This window comes from Malaclemys terrapin, chromosome 1 (genome assembly GCF_027887155.1).
Source record: "Malaclemys terrapin pileata isolate rMalTer1 chromosome 1, rMalTer1.hap1, whole genome shotgun sequence".
NCBI lineage: Eukaryota > Metazoa > Chordata > Testudines > Emydidae > Malaclemys > Malaclemys terrapin.
In genome coordinates this window covers 304,117,693-304,139,905 of record NC_071505.1, presented here as the reverse complement: position 1 = coordinate 304,139,905, position 22,213 = coordinate 304,117,693, and the positions used below count along the sequence as shown (strand labels likewise).

Here is a 22,213-nt window from a genome sequence, read left to right as displayed (position 1 = left end):
CCTTTTGAGATCCTCTGATGAAAGGTATTATACAAGTGCAAAGTACTGTATATCAATATTTCCCCCCCTCTAAGGCTCACATTCATTCCAAAATGTAAAGTCAGACATATGCATTCTTCCACAGATCCCAATTATCATTTTTAGAAACATTTTGATACCTTTCAATAATAGCCCTGAATTTAAAAAGTATAAAACGAACATTTGAAGGCGAGATGGAAGTTAGCGGTCCTGTAAAGTGAATAACTCACTTCTCTAGAGGTTAATAATTTCACTGAACTCAGTTGCTGCCAATCAAGGTGCATTCATTAGGACAGGCAATCTGATTGGTTAACATAGCTCCAGCCTCAACACAAATCAAAGGATGTAAACAACAAGCCTACTGCTTGGTCTCTCCTACCTGTTTTCAGCGCATCATAAACCAGCCAGGATTCCCTTTTATGATATATATATTTCATTCAGTGATATACAGTGGTGTTGCTGAGCCATCCTGGCTAGGTTAATGATGAGAATGAAAACTTGTTCTCAAGATTTTGTTTGATGAATGTGACTGCACTGTGGGTTTTTCAGGAACATAAAACACTGTGACGTATGGTGAACTGAAAGGAAAATAATATGACCCAGAATAAAGGTGGTTAAAAACCTCACTGACTGCTGCTACACAATCTTCTTGGGGAAAGGAGGGAATGCCACAGTGGACCAAATTAATCTCTGGTGTAAATGAAATGAGGTTCATAGAGTTATACCAGGGAGGAATTTAGCCCAGTCAGTAAATCTTGGACAGGCAAAGGAAAATGTGTAATGTAAGGTCTAATATTTTCTGATCAGAAAGAAATTACAGAAAGTATTTTTAAACTTCTCTTAGGAATTCCAGTAGTGCTTTCCTTTATACCAATAATGTCTGCAAGTTGTTATTCTCTGACAGAATACAAAAGTTAACAATAAAAGGGATATAGTGATATAATTATATTTCATTGGGCTCTTCTATTACCTTACATCATTTTTCTCCCTAATGCAATTCTGATTTGCTGGATCATTTCCTTTGTCAAAACTGCATATCATTTCAGTGGCATATCATTCCAATAAGAGAAAGCAGAGGCCCAGAACAATAATGCACACAATCAATCAGAAGGAAACATTCAACAGCTGATGGCTGAGTTAGGGACAGCTCTTCTGTAGCTAAAATCTTTCTACACACCATTCCAGTTTTTTGCCCTGATGGGTGGGCCAAGAACCAACCATTAAGGTTTCAAAGGGGCAGGTGCATTTAAGAGGGTTTCTTGTTTATAGGTTGTGTGTGAGCAGAGTTAAGGCTGTTTTTGGGATGTCCAATGAGCTAATTTACACATACACATTTATTTGAGTATCAGAGGGGTAGCCATGTTAGTCTGAATCTGTAAAAAGCAACAGTACTTCTGTTAGTCTCAAAGGTGCCACAGGACCCTCTGTTGCTTTTTACATTTATTTGAGACACTGCATGAACATAGAGGATATATGAATACGGATCTACCTTCCACTGATAGTTCATTTCCATACTTTTAAATATTTAGCTTTTTAAAAAAATGGTAGCATTTCTTGGTCTACAAATGTTCCAACTTTAAATGTTATCTAGTAACCTTAACTTAAATGTATTAGCATTTTTTTCTACTAAACAGCTGGCTCGTCAAACTCAAGCAAAATGAGAGATCCACCATTCTCCAAACAGCATGGCAAAAGCAGGAGAAAAAACAGTTGGGTTATATCTGCATTATTTTGAGAGCAGCTATTATCAGGCATCTGTCCTAAGGAATGAATAATATTTATGTTCTGATACATGGGTTTTGCAAGACTGTTGCTCAAATGTCATTGAGGAAAAGATCAGTATGCTCTAAGTGCATAGTTTTAAATTCACTTTGAGAAATAAAATATTACAGCCTATATGTAGATGACATAGTATATTTAGTGTATAAATGTTAAGGAGAAAGCTATATAAGACCAGTTCTTTCTAATAACAGAAACTCCTGGTGGAGAAGTAAGAGGCTAGAAGGTTGCCTTTAGAAAGTTTACCTTAGAACTACAAAGTCTCTGCCAGGATGGGGTGCCATGCTGTTCAATACATACTGGTAGATTTCTGTTTGCTTATCCAGAGTTTCTACGACCTTCCATTGCAAGAAGTCCTCATCCCAAAGGTGACGTTCTCTTACAACTCGATTCAATACAACTGATGGGGGTGCTTCAACTTCCACTGAAGCTTTCCAAAGCCTGAGTGGGTTGCCATCCCCAACCTTGAGTAAACAATAAAGAAAAAATGGAAATGCTGGAACTATGAATATGTTCTCGGTGTGGAATGATTAAAGAATTTCTGGCGAGGACTCAGAGCTCAAGTTTAAGATGAAGTTTCACAGCATTTATATTTACAGGCATGTTCAATATTATTTGTTTATATAGAAATATACATGTGCTGACACTTAGAAAAATGAGACAGTAGGTTAAATTCTGTTCTCGCACCAATGTAAATCTGGATTAGATCCTTCAATGGCACTGGCATTGCTCTATTTATATTGGTGGGACTGAGATGCCAATTTGGCCCAAAGTTCCTACCTCAAAAACAACAAGGAGTCCGGTTGTCTGTAAGCGAGGACTGGCCTGCCTCCCAAGGGCTCACAAAGAGACAGGCAGGCCAGTCCTCGCTTACAGACACCATCAGAGGACCCAACCACATCAGCCACACCGTCAAGGGCTCATTCGCCTGCATGTCTAGTAATGTTATATATGCCATCATGTGCCAGCTATGCCCCTCTGCCACGTACTTTGGCCAAACTGGACAGTCCCTACGTAAAAGAATAAATGGACACAAATCAGACCTCAGGAATGGTAACATACAAAAGCCAGTAGGTGAACACTTCAATCTCCCTGGACATTCTATAACAGATTTAAAAGTCACTATTCTTGAACAAAAAACTTCAGAAACAGACTTCAAAGAGAAACAGCAGAACTAAAATTAATTTGCAAATTTAACACCATTAATTTGGGCTTGAATAGGGACTGGGAGTGGCTGGCTCATTGCAAAAGCAGCTTTGCCTCTCCTGGAATTGACACCTCCTCATCTATTATTGGGAGTGGACTACATCCACCCTGATCAAATTGGCCCTGTCAACACTGGTTCTTCACTTGTGAGGTACTCCCTTCTCTTCATGTGTCATCATGGCCGGCTCTAGGCACCAGCGCTCCAAGCATGTAGTTGGGGTGGCACTTTCCAAGGAGCGGCACTCTGGCTCCTTTTTTTTTGATTATTTTTTTTGCTTGGGGCGCAAAAAGCCAGGAGCCGGCCCTGAGCGGAGGTGAGCTACAGCGGTGGGTGGCGCGGGGAGGGCCTCAGGAATAATCCTCAGTGGGGGGGGGGGGGCAGAGGAACCACTCCCCCACAGCTCACCTCCGCTCCACTGCCGCCTGCTCCCCTGAGTGCACTGCCGCTCCAATTCTCCCCCCTTCCTCCCAGGCTTGCCGCACGAATCAGCTGTTTTGCGGCAAGCCGGGAGGGAGGGGGAGAAGCAGAGCGGTGGTGGCGGTCTCAGGGGAGCAGGTGGAGTGGAAGAGAGCTGCAGCAGTGGGGGGCGCGGGGAAGGCTGCAGGAAGTAACCCTGGGGGGGCAGAGGAACCACTCCCCCCCAGCTCATCTCCATCTCCTCCCCCGAGCGCGCCGCCACTCCACTTCTGCGTTGCGCTTGGGGGAGGAGGCGGGGCCAGGGATTTGGGGAAGGGATTGGAATGGGGTGGGGAAGGGGCGGAGTTGGGGCAGGGCCGGGGGGGCGTAGGAAAATTTTGTTGCTTGGTGTGGCAAAAAACTTGGAGCCGGCCCTGTGTGTCATTATATAATGCCTGCATTTGTAACTTTCACTCCATGCATCTGAAGAAATGAGTTTTTTTTACCCACGAAAGCTTATGCCCAAATAAATTGGTTAGTCTTTAAGGTGCCACAGGACTTCTTGTTGTTTTTGTGGATACAGACTAACACAGCTACCCCCTGATACCTCAAAGATATTAAGTAGAACGTGGGATTCTCCCTGAAGAGGTCATAGAATGTTTGAAAAATAGCTGGTAAGAGGGACTGAAGAAAGGGTAGGTGATATACATTATGATTAGAATAAGACTGATTTCTTGGCCCAGCACCCAAAAATCTGATTGCCCTGAAAGCATCCCATGTTCAATCTGAAACACTTGGGCAATCTGAGGTGATGCTGTGTACAGAGGATTAACCCTTTTGGCTAATCAGTGGAGTTGCATTAACCACAGTTTTCAAGAGTAATTGACGTGGTGACTCATTCTAGTGTCTGGATGGATAAAGGTTCCTCTTTCTAGGGCCCCAAAAGTAGGAAAATAGCTTTTATAGCAAAAATTCTGCTCACTAGCCCTTGGGTTCTGTTACTTGATACAGCACCATAGTGGGGAGAAAACCACAGAGAGTCCAAGATCATAGAAAGGTAGGGATGGAAAGGATAGCCCCCATGCTGTGGCAGGATCAAATAAACCTAGACCATCCCTGACAGGTGTTTATCCAACCTGTTTTAAAAATCTCCAGTGATGCGGATTCCACAATTTGCCTTGGAAGCCTATTCCAAAGCTTAACTACCCTTATATTTAGAAAGGTTTTCCTAATATCTAACTTAAATCTCTCTTACTGCAGATTAAGCCCATTACTTTTTTTTCTACCTTCAGTGAAATGGAGAACAATTGATCACAGTCCTTTTTATAACAGCCCTTAGCACAGCTAAACATGCACTCTTTTAACTTTTCCTCATAGGTCAGGTTTTTTCAACTATTTATCATTTTGGTTGCTCTCCTCAGGATTCTCTCCAATTTGTTGACATACTTCCTAAAGTGTGGTACCCAGTATTGGACACACTACTCCAGATAAGGCCTCACCAGTGCCAAGTAAAGTGGGACAATTACCTTCCGTATCTTACATACAACACTCATTTTAATATAGCTCAGAATGATATTAACCTTTTTTGAAGCTGCATCATATTGTTGATTTATATTGAATTTGTGATCTTCTATAACCCCAGGCCCTTTTCAGCAGTACTACCACCTAGTCAGTCATTCCCCATTTTGTAGTTGTGCATTTGTCTTTACTGAATTTCATTTTGTTGATTTCAGACCAATTCTCCTATTTGTCAAGGTAATCTTGAATTCTAATTCTGTCCTTCAAAAGTTCTTGCAACCCCTCCCAGCTTGGTGTCATCTGCAGATTTTAAAAGCATACTCTCCACTCCACTATCCAAGTAATTAATGAAACTACTAAATAGTACTAGACCTAGGACTGACCTTGGTAGGATATGCCCTCCCAGTCTGACAGCAAACTGTTGTTAACTACTCTGAGTACAGTCTTTCAACCCGTTGTGCACCCACCTTATAGTAATTTCAGCTAGACCACATTTCCCTAGTTTGCTTATGAGACCATCACATGGGACTGCATCAACAGCCTCACTAAAATCAAGATATACTATGTCATGCTTCCCCCCAATGCACTAGGCCGGTAACCCTGTCAAAGAAGGAAATTAAGTTGGTTTGGTATGATTTGATCTTGACAAATCCATGCTGGGTATTCCTGATAACCCTATTTTCCTTAGGGTGCATACAAACTGATTGTTAGGCTGACTGGTCTATAATTCTCTGGGTCCTCTTTGTTCCCCCTTTTAGAGACAGGTACTATGTTTATCCTTCTCAAGTCTTTTGGGACTTTACCCCCCAGGAGTTCTCAAAGATAATTGCTAATGATTCCAAGATTGTTTCAGCTCGTTTCTGAAGTGTCCTATAATGAATTTCATCAGGTCCTGCTAACTTGAATATGTCTATCTTATCTAAATATTCTTTAACCTGTTTTTCCCTATTTTGGCTTGCATTCTTCCCCTCTGTTAATATTAACTTCCCCCATGTTGTAATGGGGAAAGCCTCCATCTGAATAGAGTGGTGACAAAATTATCCTAAAATCATAGATCTAACATTTTCACAACAACTGTGCAGGACTACCCTGGTAGAACAGGCAGAAAGCTATACTGTATCTACATTAACAAAGTTTTCTGCCCCCCCCCCCCCACCTTCCAAATCTCCTCAAGCTTTAGAAAACTTTCTCTACTGTGTTCCAGTAACCTGTTTGCAGGAGAAGCAGAAGGCCAGGAAAGTTACCCATCCCATTCTCAAACAACTCACTCAAGTAATACTATCTATTTTTCCTCTTTTCTTCTTTCTATCTTTTCATGGTTTGCTTTATCACTTCCTCTGACTGTTAGTTTGAGACCTTACTACAGTTTCTGTGTGCCCACTTCCAGGAATATCATACATAGATCACTGCCATGTTACATTTCTATTCACTATTTATTTATATAGGAAGTTTTAACAGGATTCCCCCCCACCCAAAAGAATATTGTTTACCTGCCTGTAGAAGACTTAAAAATAGTAAAGGCATTTATTCTGCCATGTAAAGAACCAATGGGCCCTATGGGTAGAAATGGGTAGATTAGATTTTTTTTTTAATTTGTTTTGTTTTTTACTTCTTCCACATCTCTTGAAATTACCTTTTTGTAGGCGAGGTCTGTGTTCTCTATGCTAGAACAGGTGATCCAGCCTTTGAATTTCTCTTTTGCGTCTTTCTGAAGGTTCTGCATCAGACTTTCAAGGTACATTTGGTAATTTCCTCCTTCTTCATCCATTTGCTTTCCTAGTTCCTCCACTGTTGGACAATGCACTTCAGCCTCCACATAGGAGTTCCGAGATTGGGTTGCCATCTCATGGGGGACCTGCTCCAAAGAAAGCAGGTAAAACTTAGAGGTAGAGGCTTATTTTGAGAACTGCCCTTTAAGAGAAGCATTCTCTAGCATGATGTATTATCCTGCACACAAGCACAATGAATCTATGAAAGCAGATACCCACTGCTATCTTTGCCTACTGTTAATCATGAGATATCAAGATATGATAATGAAATAGCCACAGCTCTCTACTCGATGGAATCAGACTGTTCAACTGTATGTCAAAGGCCCTTTAGTGCTAATAGAGATTCTCCTTTAGCTCAAAGAAGACTAGCATGTACTTTTGGAGCAGGAGGATACAAGTTCTATCACTGAAATGGTAAGTGCCAGTTCATATAGTTCAGTAATTACTGTGTAGTCCTAGGCAACTACAGCTTTGTTACACTACATACAGAACAAAGTATGTAAGCTCCCTTTTGGATTTTTTTAAAAGTAAGATACTAAAACATATAACTAATTAAATGTTAAAACAACAGATTTTACTATAAAGTAAAATTTGTTAACCCAGAATTTTGGGCTGCAAACTTCCCAAGGATAATAAACCAATGTTGCTAATATCTGCATCTCTGAAAAGTAGAAGGAGACGGTCAAAAAGAAATGAGAAATAAACTTCAGATGGAACAAGCTTATAAATAAGTTAGGAACCATTGCTCTCTAAGCTAAAACGAGAGAGGAAATGTAAGTCTAAATTGTAAATATTTCAAAGGCTGCTCTACTATGTACTGTGGTCTCCATGAATAATACTGAATTTCCACTCACCTCAAAAAGTTTGTTGCATTCTATTATCATGTGTGCAAGTCCCTGAGTAGCTGCCAGGTTTTCACTGAGATCCTTCTGATCTGGCTTTCCTGTTGCATATTTTTTCTGTATTACTCTGTAATTGAATTCAGTGTCTCAGGTAAGAGGAGCTGGATCTTTTTAATATGAAAGTAAACGTAATGGCACAATGTTCTCATAGCCACAGAGAAAATCTTCTTAAATTTAAAATTCAAAGAGATCATTCAGACCACACAAAACCTTTTTTTGATTCCAAAGGAAAAGTATTTACCTAAAATATTCTCAAGCCAAAGTTAAAAGCAGGAACATTTAAAGAGGTTGTACATTGCATATCATACATTTTGCAACAGACCGTTAACAAATATGCCCAGTATTCTACCCTGTCGTCATTTAAAATGCTTGGCAAGGCACTGGCTACAAGGAGACTTTTCCAGACCCATATATCTGAACAGATTCCAAATATGCTCATAGTAATATCTTTGGCAGGGATGGGAAGGGAATGCAGTGGGGACATTTAGATGGGCCACCAATGTTTGGATGGATCTAAGCCCTATTTAATCTATATTCACCATATTATGAACCACAGGAACAAGATCTGAAATGAGCTCAATTTTCCAGTTAGCAGAATGCTACTCAAATATACACAAAGCGAGTCATTGGCAGAGCTGGGATTAGAACACAAGCGTTCCGTGCTTACCCCTCCTTCCCATGATGCCTCTTTAATAATGATGTGATGAAGTTTTGGGTTGCACAGGATTTAAGCCAGAACACACCCATTGACTTTGACAGGAATTGTGTGCCTGCAACATTGTACTATGCACTGAAAATATGCTTGTTAAAAACCATGCCCACAAAACTGTGGACCTATCTTCTCCACACTGAAGTCAATGGCAAAAGTCCCATTGACTCCAATGGCAGCAGAATCAGGCTCAGTGCCTTCAAAAGCCAAAACTACCCCTACAAAACATACTCACACACCCACTGATTTTAGAGATGAAAATGGGCATTTACTTGTGCAAGAATTAAATGACTTTCTCTGTGTGTAAATGCCCTTTTGGCTCTGTAATGCCTTCTCAAAGAATGCATGCCCAAATCTTGGGGTGCGACAGTCAACAGTCGCCTTTGAAAATCTGATCCCAAATATTGGTCTAAACATCAAAAGTATCATGCTAATACAATATTATCTAAGTTTTAAACTCCAGCCCTTTCTGTAAAAGATAAGGGGACAACCAAGACAATTACTTACCTTGGTGAGCTTTCCTTCTTTAATATATTAAGGTGGAAAAGGGAAGGGGCCAGACACACAGCTACATTCATCGGAGTCATTTGATTCTCTTCTACAGAGGCAACGTCACTCAGGAAACACAGCAGAGTCTGCAAAACCTCCCTGTTTTCGTCTGACATCAACATGATGGCTGCCTGCAAGGCCTGAAGTCTCTGCTCTTTGGGAACATCTGAGGAAAAGCAAGTGTCATTCAATGGGGTTAATGATAACATCATGTAAAGACACTGGAACATGATAAAGTGAACACAGAAAATCACACTGTGGTGACTACTTTTTTTGGAGGGGGAAAACACTTGTAAATGTCAGACTATGAAAACCTGAGCTTTTCTTTCTTACATATTCCGAGCTTGCTCACTCCTACTCTTCCATGTTTTGAAAAGTGAATACCTACCTGTACTAAAGAGGACTGAGTCCGAACTTTTAAGTGCTATTATATTTTTTATCTTTCCATAGTGCATAGCCTGTCTAGCCTATTTTACTACTCTTCTCTGTCCCTGAGGAGGTGGGTCTCTAAGAAGGAGACCGTACTTCATTTAGAGTTTATGATGTGAGAACAGTACTTAGTGCCATAGCATTAAATGCTATTTTCTATGCTTTTTTCTGCCCTTGGGAGAGCAGTTCAAAAAGCATTAGGAATGCTTGGGGAAATGCTTGCACTTATGTCCTGACCTTAGGAAGAATTTAATGAAAGTAGTAATGGATATGCTTGAATAGCATCTTGGACAGAATTATTTCTAAAGCTACCATAAGTTTCCTTAGGTTGGATTAAGAGAACTCCTCAGGGTGTTTAATACATTATATATAACCCTACAAAAGAAGAGCAAAGCCTGAGTTACCACTGATGTAACAGCAAGCTATTAAGTTCTGTCTCTTGGAAAGCTCATGCAACTACTTTATTTTAAAAGGTTTCAGACAAAAAAATGGCAAATTGATATAGTACAACCCTGACTTGCTAGAAGTGGCAAGGGACCACAGGAAACCTTCAGAAAACTCAGAGGAATCTTTGGTAAGTCTGTGCAATGTGTCCCTCATCCCTCCCGCCACTGGATTCTGGCACATAAGGAAGAATACAATACAACCTTGAGGGACGCCACTTCAGTTAACTGGGCGTTTTGGTTAAGCAGAGTAACATAAACCACTGCTATGCCAAGTGTAGGGTAACTGAGCACAATCTGAACTGTGATATTCCCATCCCCCAACAATCACAGAAATCAACCATTCTGGATATATCAGCAGTGTCCCGGCTCCTCAAGTTCTTGCCAGTATGTCATGGGGAAAAGAATCCTTCCCAACCCCAATTTTGGTGATTAAGTAAACTACATGCATATGAACAAAAATTCCCAAAGTTAAGTATCTATCTAACCCAGGGGTGGGCAAACTTTTTGGCCTGAGGGCCACATCTGGGTATGGAAATTGTATGGTGGGCCATGAATGGTCACAAAATTGGGGGTTGGGGTGCGGGAAGGGATGAGGGCTCCGGCTAGGGGTGCAGGCTCTGTGGTGGGGCCAGAAATGAGGTGTTCAGGGTGCTGGAGGGGGCTCCGGGCTCGGGGTTGGGATGTGGGAAGGATGAAGGCTCTGGCTGGAGGTGTGGGCTCTGGGGTGGGGCCAGGGATGAGGGGTTTTGGGTGCAAGAGGAGGCTGGGGGGTGGTGGTGGAGCAGAGGGGTTTGACGTATGGGAAGGGGCTCTGGGCTGAGGCAGGGGGTTATGGTGTGGGAGGGGGTATGGACTCTGGGCTGGGGTGCAGGTTTCAGGATGGGACTGGGGATGAGGAGTTTGGGGTGCAGGAGGGGGGTCCAGGCTGGGGCAGGGGGGTTGGGGTGTGGGGGAGGAGGCTCCGGCCTGGGGGGTTCAGAGTACAGGAGGTGGCTCTGGGCTGGGGCAAGGGGTTGGGATGCGGGGTGGTGGTGATGAGGGCTCCAGCTGGGGGTGCAGACTCTGAGATGGGGATGAGGGGGTTGGGGTGCAGGAGGGTTTTCCAGGCTGGGATTGAGGGGTTCGGAGGGCGGGAGGAGAATCAGGGCTGGGGCAGAGGGTTGGGGTGCAGGAGGGTGGCAGGGGGACAGGCTCCGGACGGCACTTACCTCAAGCAGCTCCTGGAAGCAGTGGTATGTCTCCCCTCCGGCTCCTACATGGAGGTGTGGCCAGGTAGCTCTGCATGCTGCCCCGTCTGCAGGCACCGCCCCTGCAGATCCCATTGGTCACAGTTCCCGGCCAATGGGAGTTGTGGAGCTGGCGCTTGGGGTAGGGGCAGCACACGGAGCCCCCTGGCTGCCCCTACGTGTAGGAGACAGAGTGGGACATGCCACTGCTTCTGGGAGCCACGCAGAGCTATGGCATGTGCAGAGCGGGGCAAGCCCCCGATCCCACTCCCCAGTGGGAGCTCAAGGGCCAGTTTAAAAGGTCTGATAGGCCAGACACAGCCCGTGGACCGTAGTTTGCCTACCCTGATTTAACCCCACACTTTATGAGATACCACAGGTAACTCAAGTAACTGTTCATTTTTATTTATTTTTTTGATCCGGAAAGAGTAATTTTTCCAGTACTACCTGAAGCAGAGAAATATAAATGTTGTTGAATGTATGGAGGAAAAAATCCTACATGTTTTTAATCTAAACTTTGTTTCTCAATATGTAGGAAAGCCCACCTGTTTCCCTGTTACTGCTTTATTTTAAGCAGATCCATACTGAAGTCCTTAAAGTTACTCACACAGTGCAAAGAAATCCTTCCTAGAGCCATTTCTTCTTCTCCCAGCAGTACAGGCTTAATCTCTTTAGCCTTACTATGCCTGGAATTTATTCCTTATATATACTGTACATGGAGGTTTTACTATCATTTTCATAAATGACATTTTCCTAACCAAAAGAATATGGTAAAAGGCTGATCCATAAAGCGGAATATCACAATTTCCTTCTTTAAATCTTTTCTCTACGTGCTGTACTAGAGTATTACGGGGCCAGCTTTAGTTATAAATAAAATACATCTGACTTCCCCAAAACAGAAGCTCCTACAAGGCCTAGCAACATCCTAAAAGGAGATTTTTTTAAATTGGTTTTGTAATTTTATATGAGCTTCCACACTCTGAAACCATATGTGCTTTTTAGAGACGTGGGCATTTAGATGTGACAGTTGGCTGGCCTTCTCTCCTGTGTTAACACAGGAGCATTCCCAGTTTTCATCAAACAATGGCTAGAACACATACTTTTATTAGAGTCATGTGAGAACATAAAATATGGCCCTGGAATTAGATATATCCTCTACTTAGCCTGCTATTTTGGTGATGAAGTAATTATGGGAGCAATTTTATTGGTGCAAATAATTACAGGTGCTTTTTATAAAGTGCTATGAAATGTGCCTGAAGTTCAGTGTGACCCTGCAGCTTCTGGGAATGAAAGCAGAAAAAGGAAGTATCGGTCAACAATTAGGTCACTAGTCTAGGGTCATATGGTATTTTAAAATGGTTTCTCTCTTATCAGTATCGCCTGAAATTCCTACAACAGAACATTTTAAGTTGTTAATTTACTTTTCACTATTTCCATTGTTTACTTTTGGCTCCTCCCCTAATTTGGACAATTAGACTAGAATTGTCAGTTTCACTTTCTGGCTCACATGCACTGACATCTTTCTGATGTGTTGGAGGTTCAGACATTGCTGAGGAATGAAATTAAAAGAAAAAACCCTTAAGCTTTTCTTCCCCTATTAGATCTCTTAACAGGACTTAAGTTTGTGATCTAAACTATGATACTAGAGTACATATAAATGTTAGTAGATATAATGAAAATGCAAACCCTCAAAAGCTATATCCTCATGAAAAGTAATTTCATGTTAATATTCTCATTTTGAAGGCCAAGCCGCCATCCTCTCCACATTCAAAAGACTTTAACCAAGATGAAGTGAGTCAATAATTTTTTTAAAAAAATATGACATTATAATATAAACTGTTTCAGGTTATTTCCTCCTTTGGCTTTCCCTGTGCATCTTATCTTCTCTGTGTGCTTCTTTTTGATTGGAAGGGTGAGATTTTCAAAGCTGCAGGTGGGATTTGGACACCCAATTTTCATGACAGTTAAGGGAGCTGCATGCCCAAATCCCATTAGGTAGCTTTGAAAATCTCAGCCAAAGCCTCTAGTAGCAGGGACAGTCTTTATTTTGTGCTGTGTACAGCACCAATCATATTTTGCCTGAGCCAAAGCCCTTTGAAGTTAGTTGAATGAATCAGGCCCATGGCTGACACTTCAGTAACATTCAGAATAACCACCATTTTACTTACGTTGATAGATATGGAGGAAGGTTTCTCCTAGCTTACTGGTGAGAAGAGGTTCTGGCAAGTCCCTGAAAAACTGCTTTACCATATCTGCCACGTCGTAGGCTGATTGGTCTTCATAGCTGACGTTCTCAGGGGAGCTCTCGTTCATCTGACGGAGGGCCTGGATTCGGGACTTCACTCCTGATTTTCGAAACAGACCCACCTAAACCAGGAGCCACATTGGGTTGGTTAAACAGCCATTTCTTTCAAGTATTTCTTACAAGAGGCTTTGCTTACTGAGGAAGTTGTGTTACTTGTTTTACTATTGTAGATAACAACAAGATCTCATGCAACTGCAAGATTCTTACATTATTGGAAATGCCAGTAGACTTGTTCACAAGAGAAATCATAAACAGCTACATACTCTTGCTGTAGGACTATAACACCTAATAATTCTTCCCTATTATACCAAATCGCACACCAAAAGGTCAGAAGGTATGTGAGTATGACATTGCCTAAAAATTATGACACAGTTCCTTAGCTGGCGTAAATCGGCATAACTAGTTGAGTTTAATGGAGATACACTGATTTACCCCTGCTGAGAATCTGGCTTGTCATGTCTATCTATTTTGAAGATTAACAAGACAACAGGATCCTCAGCTAAGTAATATACTACGTGTCAAGAGACTGGGACATCCTGGAAGGATTAACACCAAGATGCTAAATCTATTTTTCCCCTTCCTGTTCTCTGCTCCCTGAAGTTTCCTCAAATTCCACTGAAAAACCTAGTAGTTACAAAGCAGCAGAGCCGACGAGAGGTGGGGGGGGGAAGCCAGTACACATTACCGGGGCCCGGCGGTCCGGAAGGGGGCCCAGGGCCCGGCTTCCCCCCATCTCATCGGCCCTGTTTAGCCAGTCCGCCCTTGCTGGGGAGCCTGAAAATTTTTTTTCACCGGGGCCCGAACCCGCTCTCAGCAGCCCTGCAAAGCAGAAGCCGCAGAGGGATTATTTGTGTAGAGACACTAAGATACATTTTTATCTTGTTTGTTTTCTATTCTGAAGGAAGTGGTAATTCTTAAAATGAGCGCTGTTAGTGCCTTCACAGCAGTGCTGTCCTTTTATAGTAGTTCTCGGAAGTGGAATTCCCCTGCGGTGAATTCCTGAGCATGAACCACATATTTATTCCCAAGTGAATTTCTGTTGTTCCATTTGGGAAGTATTCCTGTTGTTTTTCTTCAGTGTATAGGAGAAGAGGTGAAATCCTGAGAAAATATATAAAAAGAATAAAGTGGGCATATTTTGGGCTTTAAATTATAAAGCTTGCTTCCTCTTTGCCTGTTGTGTATAGGTAGTTATTTGTCTTGTTAACTTGGAGTCAAGGTTACTGGACTGCATATCCCACCAACTCCAACCATGAAAGGAACTAAATATGCAGTTCAGTCATGCAACATCCTATGCTCAACTTTGCAGCCTCCATTCCAAGGCCCATGGAGCTCCATCCTCATCCTGAACAAATAATGGATGCTCTTGAAGTCCTTCCATGTTCAATGGTCATATACTGAAATGTTTTGATGATTAATATAGAGATGATGTGGCTTTCATAAATTAAACTGTACGTAGTTCTGAGCATGCTGTGTATTAGTTTGCTAGTGGAATACAGTATCAGATTGCAAATAGCGGCTTTGAGATTTTTCTGTTATGTCTAGGACAAGTTATATAAGTGAGTTATGTCTGTGATGTTTGCAATCTAGAGTAATATGTAGAAATTACAGAACTGAAATCTACATTGTGTGCACATTGGTGGATTATGTTTATATTCAGAGGTAAGGCTGCCCTTAGATCTGACAATGAAATACAAGGAAGCGTCTGGCTCTTTTCATCTGGATTGTCCATCATTTCTTTTCTCCCTTTTGAATTCTCCCCCAGCCTGGTATATTGAATACACTAGACTCATGGCCACAATTGTTTCTGTTCAAAGTATAAAACTCTGGAGCGTGCTGGACAAATGCGAAGCAAAACATCTGTGTTTGGGGCAAAGGATCCTTGCTGGCATAAACAACCTTTAAAAATTCACAGACTCATTACGCTAGAATCAGAGGTCAGACATCAAATTTCATCAAAACAATCTCCTGGTGCCTGACATCCAGTTACTGCTAATCTCTACTATTGTGTAATGATGTTATTCCTATTTCCCTTTCTTTGGAAAAATGCTCAATTCATCAAGAGGGGGTAGTTCTTGGTTTCATAAAAGCAGGTGTTTCAGGATCTCTTCCACAGTATTAGAGATGTGTCCTATAACTACAAGAGATCCATAAACACACAGACACCACCGGATTTACACCAGAGATTAATTTATCCCACTCTCTTTATTTTCTTTGTGTGCTGTGGATAGTCTATTCTGCAAGTGCACAGTTGATGTAGGATAGAAATAAAAGCTCAGCCAACAAAGAAAGATACAGAGACTTCTCTTTGTCAGGGTTGTATGTGAATAATCATGTTCAATCCTTAATGGCCTGAATTTCCTTACTTCATCTCAGAACAGTCATAACTATCTCAAGTGCCCATGGCCATACTTTACAATTTATATATATATATAAACAACTGCAACTCTGTTAAGTACGTACAGTGGCAGACCCAGAAGTGCAGGGCTCTAGGCTAGCTCCCTACATGCATTGTACAGGGAGGCGCTGGAAGCTGCTTAGGTCTCTAACGAAGCCAATGGCCAGGCATTAGCTGATTCTGAATTAGATGGGATAAGGAGAGGAGGTGTCAAGTGCAGAAGCTGAATTAACTAAACATTTTAAATCCTATACCTGGGTTTGGGTGAAAGTCTCTGCACAAATATGTTTTTAAATGTTCACAGTCTGGAAGCACTTTGACATTAAACCCTTCCCTCTACCTTTACCTTTTATTTAATATTTCCTCAATTCTACCATTAGGAGAGCAGAACTGGCTTTCTCCTATTGCTCTGACACCTTCCAGTGGCCTCTTGAAGCAGAGACTTGTCCGTGTCACAAGAGATGCTGTTCCTGGCTGGCTGGATTCTCTCTGTTGCTTTTGCTTTTTCTGGTGTCTGCCCTGTTTTTCTTTGTTTTCTACTTTCTTCCCCCATTACTTCTCATTTCTCCCTGTTGTCTCTGTTCTATTTTGTTCTCTGTTCCCTTTCCTTTCCCTTCCATCTGTTCTCCTTTTTGCTCTCCTATACACATTTCCATTCCTCCAACTCCACTACTTAATCCACCTGCTTCACCTCCTTGCTCTCTGCTTCCCAATTCTTTCACTCTCACTATACAAGCCCAGATACCATGGTGATGGGCGCTGAATGAGAACTTAGCTACACTGAGTTGTGGAATGATTTCCTCCCTGCCCCTACTTATCTTCCCATTTCTGCCCACAGTGCTGAAACTCTCATTAGGCCATTCCCACAGCATCAGATCCACTCCTGCAGCGAGCACAATGTCACAAGCAGAGCAAGGAGCAGAAACTCTGGAAAATTCAGAAGTGGGCCTTGGGGCATGTGGGAAACATACTGCTCCAATGTTAAAATTGGGCAAGCATTGTTGCAATGCAGAACAAAATGTCAACTTGCTGTCTGAGCTCTCTGGCCACAATATATGCTGTAAGCATGTATCATAGAATCATAGAAGATTAGGGTTGGAAGAGACCTCAGAAGGCATCTAGTCCAACCCCCTGCTATGTATATACATATACATAGAGCTCTATCTTTGGGGGAGGAACAATAAAGATATAATAGCTATGTCCCTTGCTCAGTGAATTAATACAGCAACAAAAGGGGTGTTAGTATTATATGTCAGTCATTGTCCAGTGCTACCCTGTTTCCCCGAAAATAAGACAGTGTCTTATATTAATTTTTGCTCCCAAAGATGCGCTAGGTCTTATTTTCAGGGGATGTCTTATTTTTCAGAAATGAAAAATGCCTTATTATCGGTGGATGCCTTATTATCGGGGAGGTCTTATTATCGGGGGGATGCCTTATATTACAACGAGAGGCAAAACTGTAAGTAGGCCTTATTTTCGGAGGATGTCTTATTTTCGGGGAAACAGGGTACCATAACCTGCATAGTGCTCTAGAATGGTGTGACGTTGATGTGAGCTGGCAAAGTAAAATGTTTAGACACTAAAACCATTTCAACTGGCTTGATACATTTTCCAGCCAGTCGGGCTATGCAAGTCACTAGACTGTGGTTTAAAAACCCTTTGAAATTTAGCGAGGAATGTAAAGTCCATACCTGATCTAGACAATTGCTGCGTAAGTAGCGCAGTGCTTGTTGCATGCTCTGTGGAAGGGGTTGCCCCGTCCTCTGGACATGAACTATCAAAGGCACACCAAAGACATTCTTGTCCTTGTAGTCAGGAACTTTCATCCTCTTCATGAACTTTGGCACAGACCTGAAATTCACACCGTTAGCATTAAACTGTGAGAGTACTTACATGATCCTACTGGCTAACATTACTGAGGGAAGCCAGTAACTCTGAAGGCAGCCTCTTTGATAAAGACAGCTAAATAAAAGTTTCCTTTCTACTACATGATATATGAATCCTTTAAAGTCTACACATTTTATGGACTTCTTGAGAGCCTTTACCAGCAGATTGCCTGTGGCTGTATTCTTGCCTTCAAAATGTCTGGCATGGATGGGCATGAGAAGCACAACAAAACAAAGTGGAAGATGTATCTAAAAGAGCGCAAGTTCATTTCTTTAATGGGTCCAATGATTTCTATGATATCAGCTTTGTGATTTAGCATTTCTGCTGTCCAGTAATTTACAGCAATGAATTACATTGAGAAACCATTATGTGGCAAATGCATCCTTGATGTAACTCAATTGATTTCTGGTCAAGCAGATTAACTAAACTTGGTGAACTTTCTTTCTCCCATTAATGATGGTGGAAAAGAGACCAAGAGGCCAGATTCCCTTTTGTGGGAATCTTGGCTTCAGCAGTTTTAAAACATGGATGGAACATGGCCGGAGATTTCGTAGTTTGTGTGAGAAGGAGTTAACATTTGAATCTAAATGACCCACTGGAGGAGTATGGAAAACAACACCACAACTACTTGTAATTCCAGTTGTCTATAATGCTGAGCATGAAAACTTAGGCCCAGATCCACAAAGGAACTTAGGTGTTGTGATGCTCAGCAACCCAACGCCTAACTTTTAGCCACCTAGAAAATCACACAAACACCAATGAGATCCAAAGCCTAAGGCAGGTGCCTAGGCTCCCTATGCAATGAATGGGGAGAGAGAAGTGCCTAACAATGCAATCCACAAAAGCCAGCATGTTAGGTGGGGTGCCACTTGATGCCAACCACAGGGGAGTGTTTTAAGCCCCCTCCCCCATAGATAGATGCCTAACTCTGGGTTGCAGGGAGACTCTGATCTCTGCTTGCGATAGCCAGGAACGCTTCTCCTGGAGTCAGGAGGCTTAGGCACCTAAGTCATTCCTTGTGAAAATGAGCGAGGCAGGTGCCTAACTTCACACAAAATGGCTGGAGGAGGAGGTGCCAAGTGATTAGAGCACTCCTGGGATGTGGGAGACCCCTGCCCAAATCTTTTCTCCCTGTCAGAAAGAGGTGGGAATTGAACCTGGGTGAGTGCTTTAACCACTGGGCTAAAGATTATAAGGTGGGTGCTACCAGCACCACATTCTCATCCTTCTCCAGACAGATTTGGAATGGGAGCTGATCCAGTAGATGGCCTCTACTGCATTGGGCTCCATGAGTGAGATAGACACTCCTTGCCATATCTTTGTGGATTGCTCTGAGGCTTAGGTGGGAGACAGGTATACGGTGCCTAGAGTGAGGTAGCAACATGCATGCTCTGAAGCTGAAACTTAGGATTCTAGGGAGCCTTTGCAGCAAAAATTTAGGCACTGAGTAAGTTTACGCATCTACTGGGTTAAGCAGCAGCTGAGCAGGATTTTTGTGAATTGCAGCGAGGCCTAAAAATGGGACTTAGGTGCCTAAGTCTGGGTTTTAAACAGCTGAGTATCTTTGTGGATCTGGGCCTTACAGATCAACTATGTGATCACTGAAAATATTTGTCAGGAGAGAGAGCTACTTTGCGCAAATCAGCAAGTTCCGGAAACTGCCGAGTTCTAATCTCAGCTCTGACACCGAGTCTCCTTCTGTGGCCCTGAGTAAGTCCCTTAGGGCTAGATTCCCAAAGGAGAATTAGCCGTTGCAATACCAAGCGTTTCAGTGCCTAACTTTTAGGTACCCTGCCACCTTGTGGAATTCACAGCTGAGTTAGGTGTCACGGCTCCTTATACAAGGCATGGGGAGAGTTAGGATCCTAAGAATGGGATTCGCAAAAGCCAGCATGCTCAACAGGGAATTCCCTAAACCAACCAATAGCAGGTGCTGACCAGAGGGGTATGTCCTAAACCCCATGCCTCTCAGAGAGTTAGTGTCTAACTCTGGGCTGGAGGGAGGCAGCCATAAAGCCTCCCCTGGAAGGTTCTTTCAAGAAAGATGCCTAACTCACCACAAAATGGCTGGAGGAAGAGCCCTTAACCTTTAACTCATTAGGGCACTTAGCTGGGATGTGGGAGACTCCTCCCTCTGCCTGAGGGAATGAGATTTGAACAGGGGTTTTTCACCTCTCAGTGGATCCCCTAACCATTGGACTACAGAATCATTCACTCACCCACTGGCCCACTGAATATTTATGTATTTGTACACAGTGGAACAGCTTCAACAGGAGAGATTGAGAAAGAGCCCTACATCAGGATCCCCCAGAGCCCACTGGCTAGCACACTTACCGGAGAGGCAGGAGAACCAAGTGCACCTCTCTTCTTCCCATCATGCAGAGGGGGGAATAGAAACAGGGTCTCCCAAATCTCAGCTGAGTTCCCTGACCAGTGGGATACATTTTATAAAAGAGGCTGCCGCCTCCCTGCCTCGTGCTGTCTGTTTTGTGTGACATTAGACAGACCTTGAGAACAGCTACTGGATTGGGCCCCACAGCTGAGCTAGGCCAAGAAATGCCTAGTTGCAGCATCCCACTAGGATTTAGGCATCTAGACTAAGGCAGCTGTGTGCATGCCCAGAACCAGAAACTTAGGCAGCTAGGGGACTTTTAATGGTGGAAATTGAGATGCCAATGACCTTTAGGCTCTTCCAGGGTTAGCCAGCAGTTGAGCAGGGGTTTTGTGAATGCCAGTGGTGCCGACATTTTGGTGTTAGGCACCTAATGTGGGAGGTAAGTCCTTTTGTGACTCTAGCTCCTCACCTCTCATCTCTCTTTCTCCATGTGTACCTTTGGAGATACCTTAATTATTTTGCCAAGCTCAGAGAGAGAGTTTGTGAGGATTAGTTAATATTTGTAAAATGCTTTGAAGGTGCAAAGCACTGTCTCACTGTGAAGTATTATTATTATCATTATTGGACTAATGTTTCTGCATATACGGGAGAATAATATTTTCTAGATGACTTCCACCTACCTACTGCTAATCACTCCTTTTTAATATAAAAAACAACAATAAAACAAACTTGTATACTTGATGTACGACCAACAGCTGCTCCTTTCAAACCATAACTTTAGTTTTAGAGAATCTTATTTTAAAATTTCCTCTTTGTAATTATTCACTCCTACTCTTCTTGTTTATTTTTCTGGTACTTAGCTGCTATTAGAGAGAGGGTGGGTTGTCTAGTGGTTAAAGCAGGGAGGTGAATCAGACCTCTTGGGTTCTATTTCTGGCTTTGCCACTGACTCACTATATAACTACGGACTAAAATGCACTTTCTGATTCTCAGATGAAAGGGGCTCAGTTAGTGGAATGATAATAATATAATTGGGAGAAACAATTTCCTTCTAAATATATCTGTTTTGTGAGACACATAATGCACTTACCATGTCCAGCCATGTTTGTTTGACATGCAGTATTTTTCCATGATGGCCGTAAGGCGAAGTAAGGAAAATTTTTGCAGTAGATTCAGTTGAGCTGCTGATTGATTACTGAGCTGTAGTGATGCTGAGGAGTGGCTCGGGCCGTGAGAGATCTGGAAACTATGCCAGCGTAATCGCCTTCAGCAAAAGAAAGGAGAAAAGGAAAATGAGATTATACGGTGCCACAATTGGGAAAAATGTGTATTTGTCAAAAAATTTGTGAAAAAAATACAGTATTTGTCAATGTCAAATCAGTGATTTCTTGTGAAAAGGACTGTTCTTGGGGACAGAGAATGCAGTGCCTTGCTTCTGTGAGGCTCTAGGAAGCCTGATCCAAGGCCCACTGAAGTTAATGGAAAGAATCCAATTGATTTTAACAAGCTTTGAATCTAACCCAAGATTTCTTTATATACTGACTCATTTTATATACTGACTATTAAAGATAACATTTGCATTTCCTTTGCATTTCTTCTTCAAGATATGAACTTTGGCCCAAATTCTGCAAACATTTAGGCATGCGCTTAATATATGAGTAGTCTCCTTGATTTCTGTGGAATTCAACACAGTAGTAAGCAATATGGCTGGTTGTAAGTAATTGCAGTTTAAGCCCTTTGAATGCACGTCTGGATCTGTGTGCGTTTTTACCCATAGATCAAAATACATAGGGCAAATTCTGCTATTGGCTACAGCAGCGTAAATCCAGAGTAATTCAAACAACAGATACCAGAATTTAAGTGATAGCATAAGAGTCCCTCAGAATAGTCAAAGCGCCAAGTTTCTTTCCGTTTGTGAGCAGTTCCCAGGTATACATTCCATAGTTTATAGGGAGTGTGTGGGTATCTTTCCTTTTAAATTCACTTTCCTGCCTCCTGGAGCCTCTCCCACATGATATGTTTTAGTTAGTAACTGTATCCCCTGCTTTGTGCATTGGACAAAGGCTGCCTAACTGAAGCCATCTTTAACAAAACCTCATGTGCTTGTGGGGTAACCAATGATGCTTTCATGGGCCATGTACAGTGTCACTTGAGTGAGTTTTCAGTGCTAAGAGAACTATACAGAAATGAAAGCAAAGGTAGGTGTGAGAGGGTGCTGTTTGGGTATAAATAAAACTCAAGTATCTCAAAGCTTGATTTTTTGTGTGGTGTCCAGGGCTGCAAAGAACAAACAGGAGATTTCAAAGATTTCTCATGTTAATTGTTGAAAACAAAATAAAA

General features: G+C 42.3%; 1 protein-coding gene across 8 annotated transcripts in view; it reads right to left on the bottom strand.

The window, feature by feature from the left end:
• Positions 1-22,213, bottom strand: part of STARD13 (StAR related lipid transfer domain containing 13) — a 442,897-nt gene that overhangs the window by 5,306 nt on the left and 415,378 nt on the right. For all 8 annotated transcript variants that reach the window (XM_054015314.1, XM_054015313.1, XM_054015312.1 and 5 more), the window contains 7 exons: positions 20,964-21,137; positions 17,343-17,502; positions 13,117-13,315; positions 8,806-9,013; positions 7,542-7,656; positions 6,552-6,773; positions 2,044-2,261 (listed from right to left, as the gene is read on the bottom strand). In XM_054015314.1, the coding sequence (XP_053871289.1) occupies positions 2,044-2,261; positions 6,552-6,773; positions 7,542-7,656; positions 8,806-9,013; positions 13,117-13,315; positions 17,343-17,502; positions 20,964-21,137 (1,296 nt within the window). The remainder of the gene's footprint in view (positions 1-2,043; positions 2,262-6,551; positions 6,774-7,541; positions 7,657-8,805; positions 9,014-13,116; positions 13,316-17,342; positions 17,503-20,963; positions 21,138-22,213) is intronic.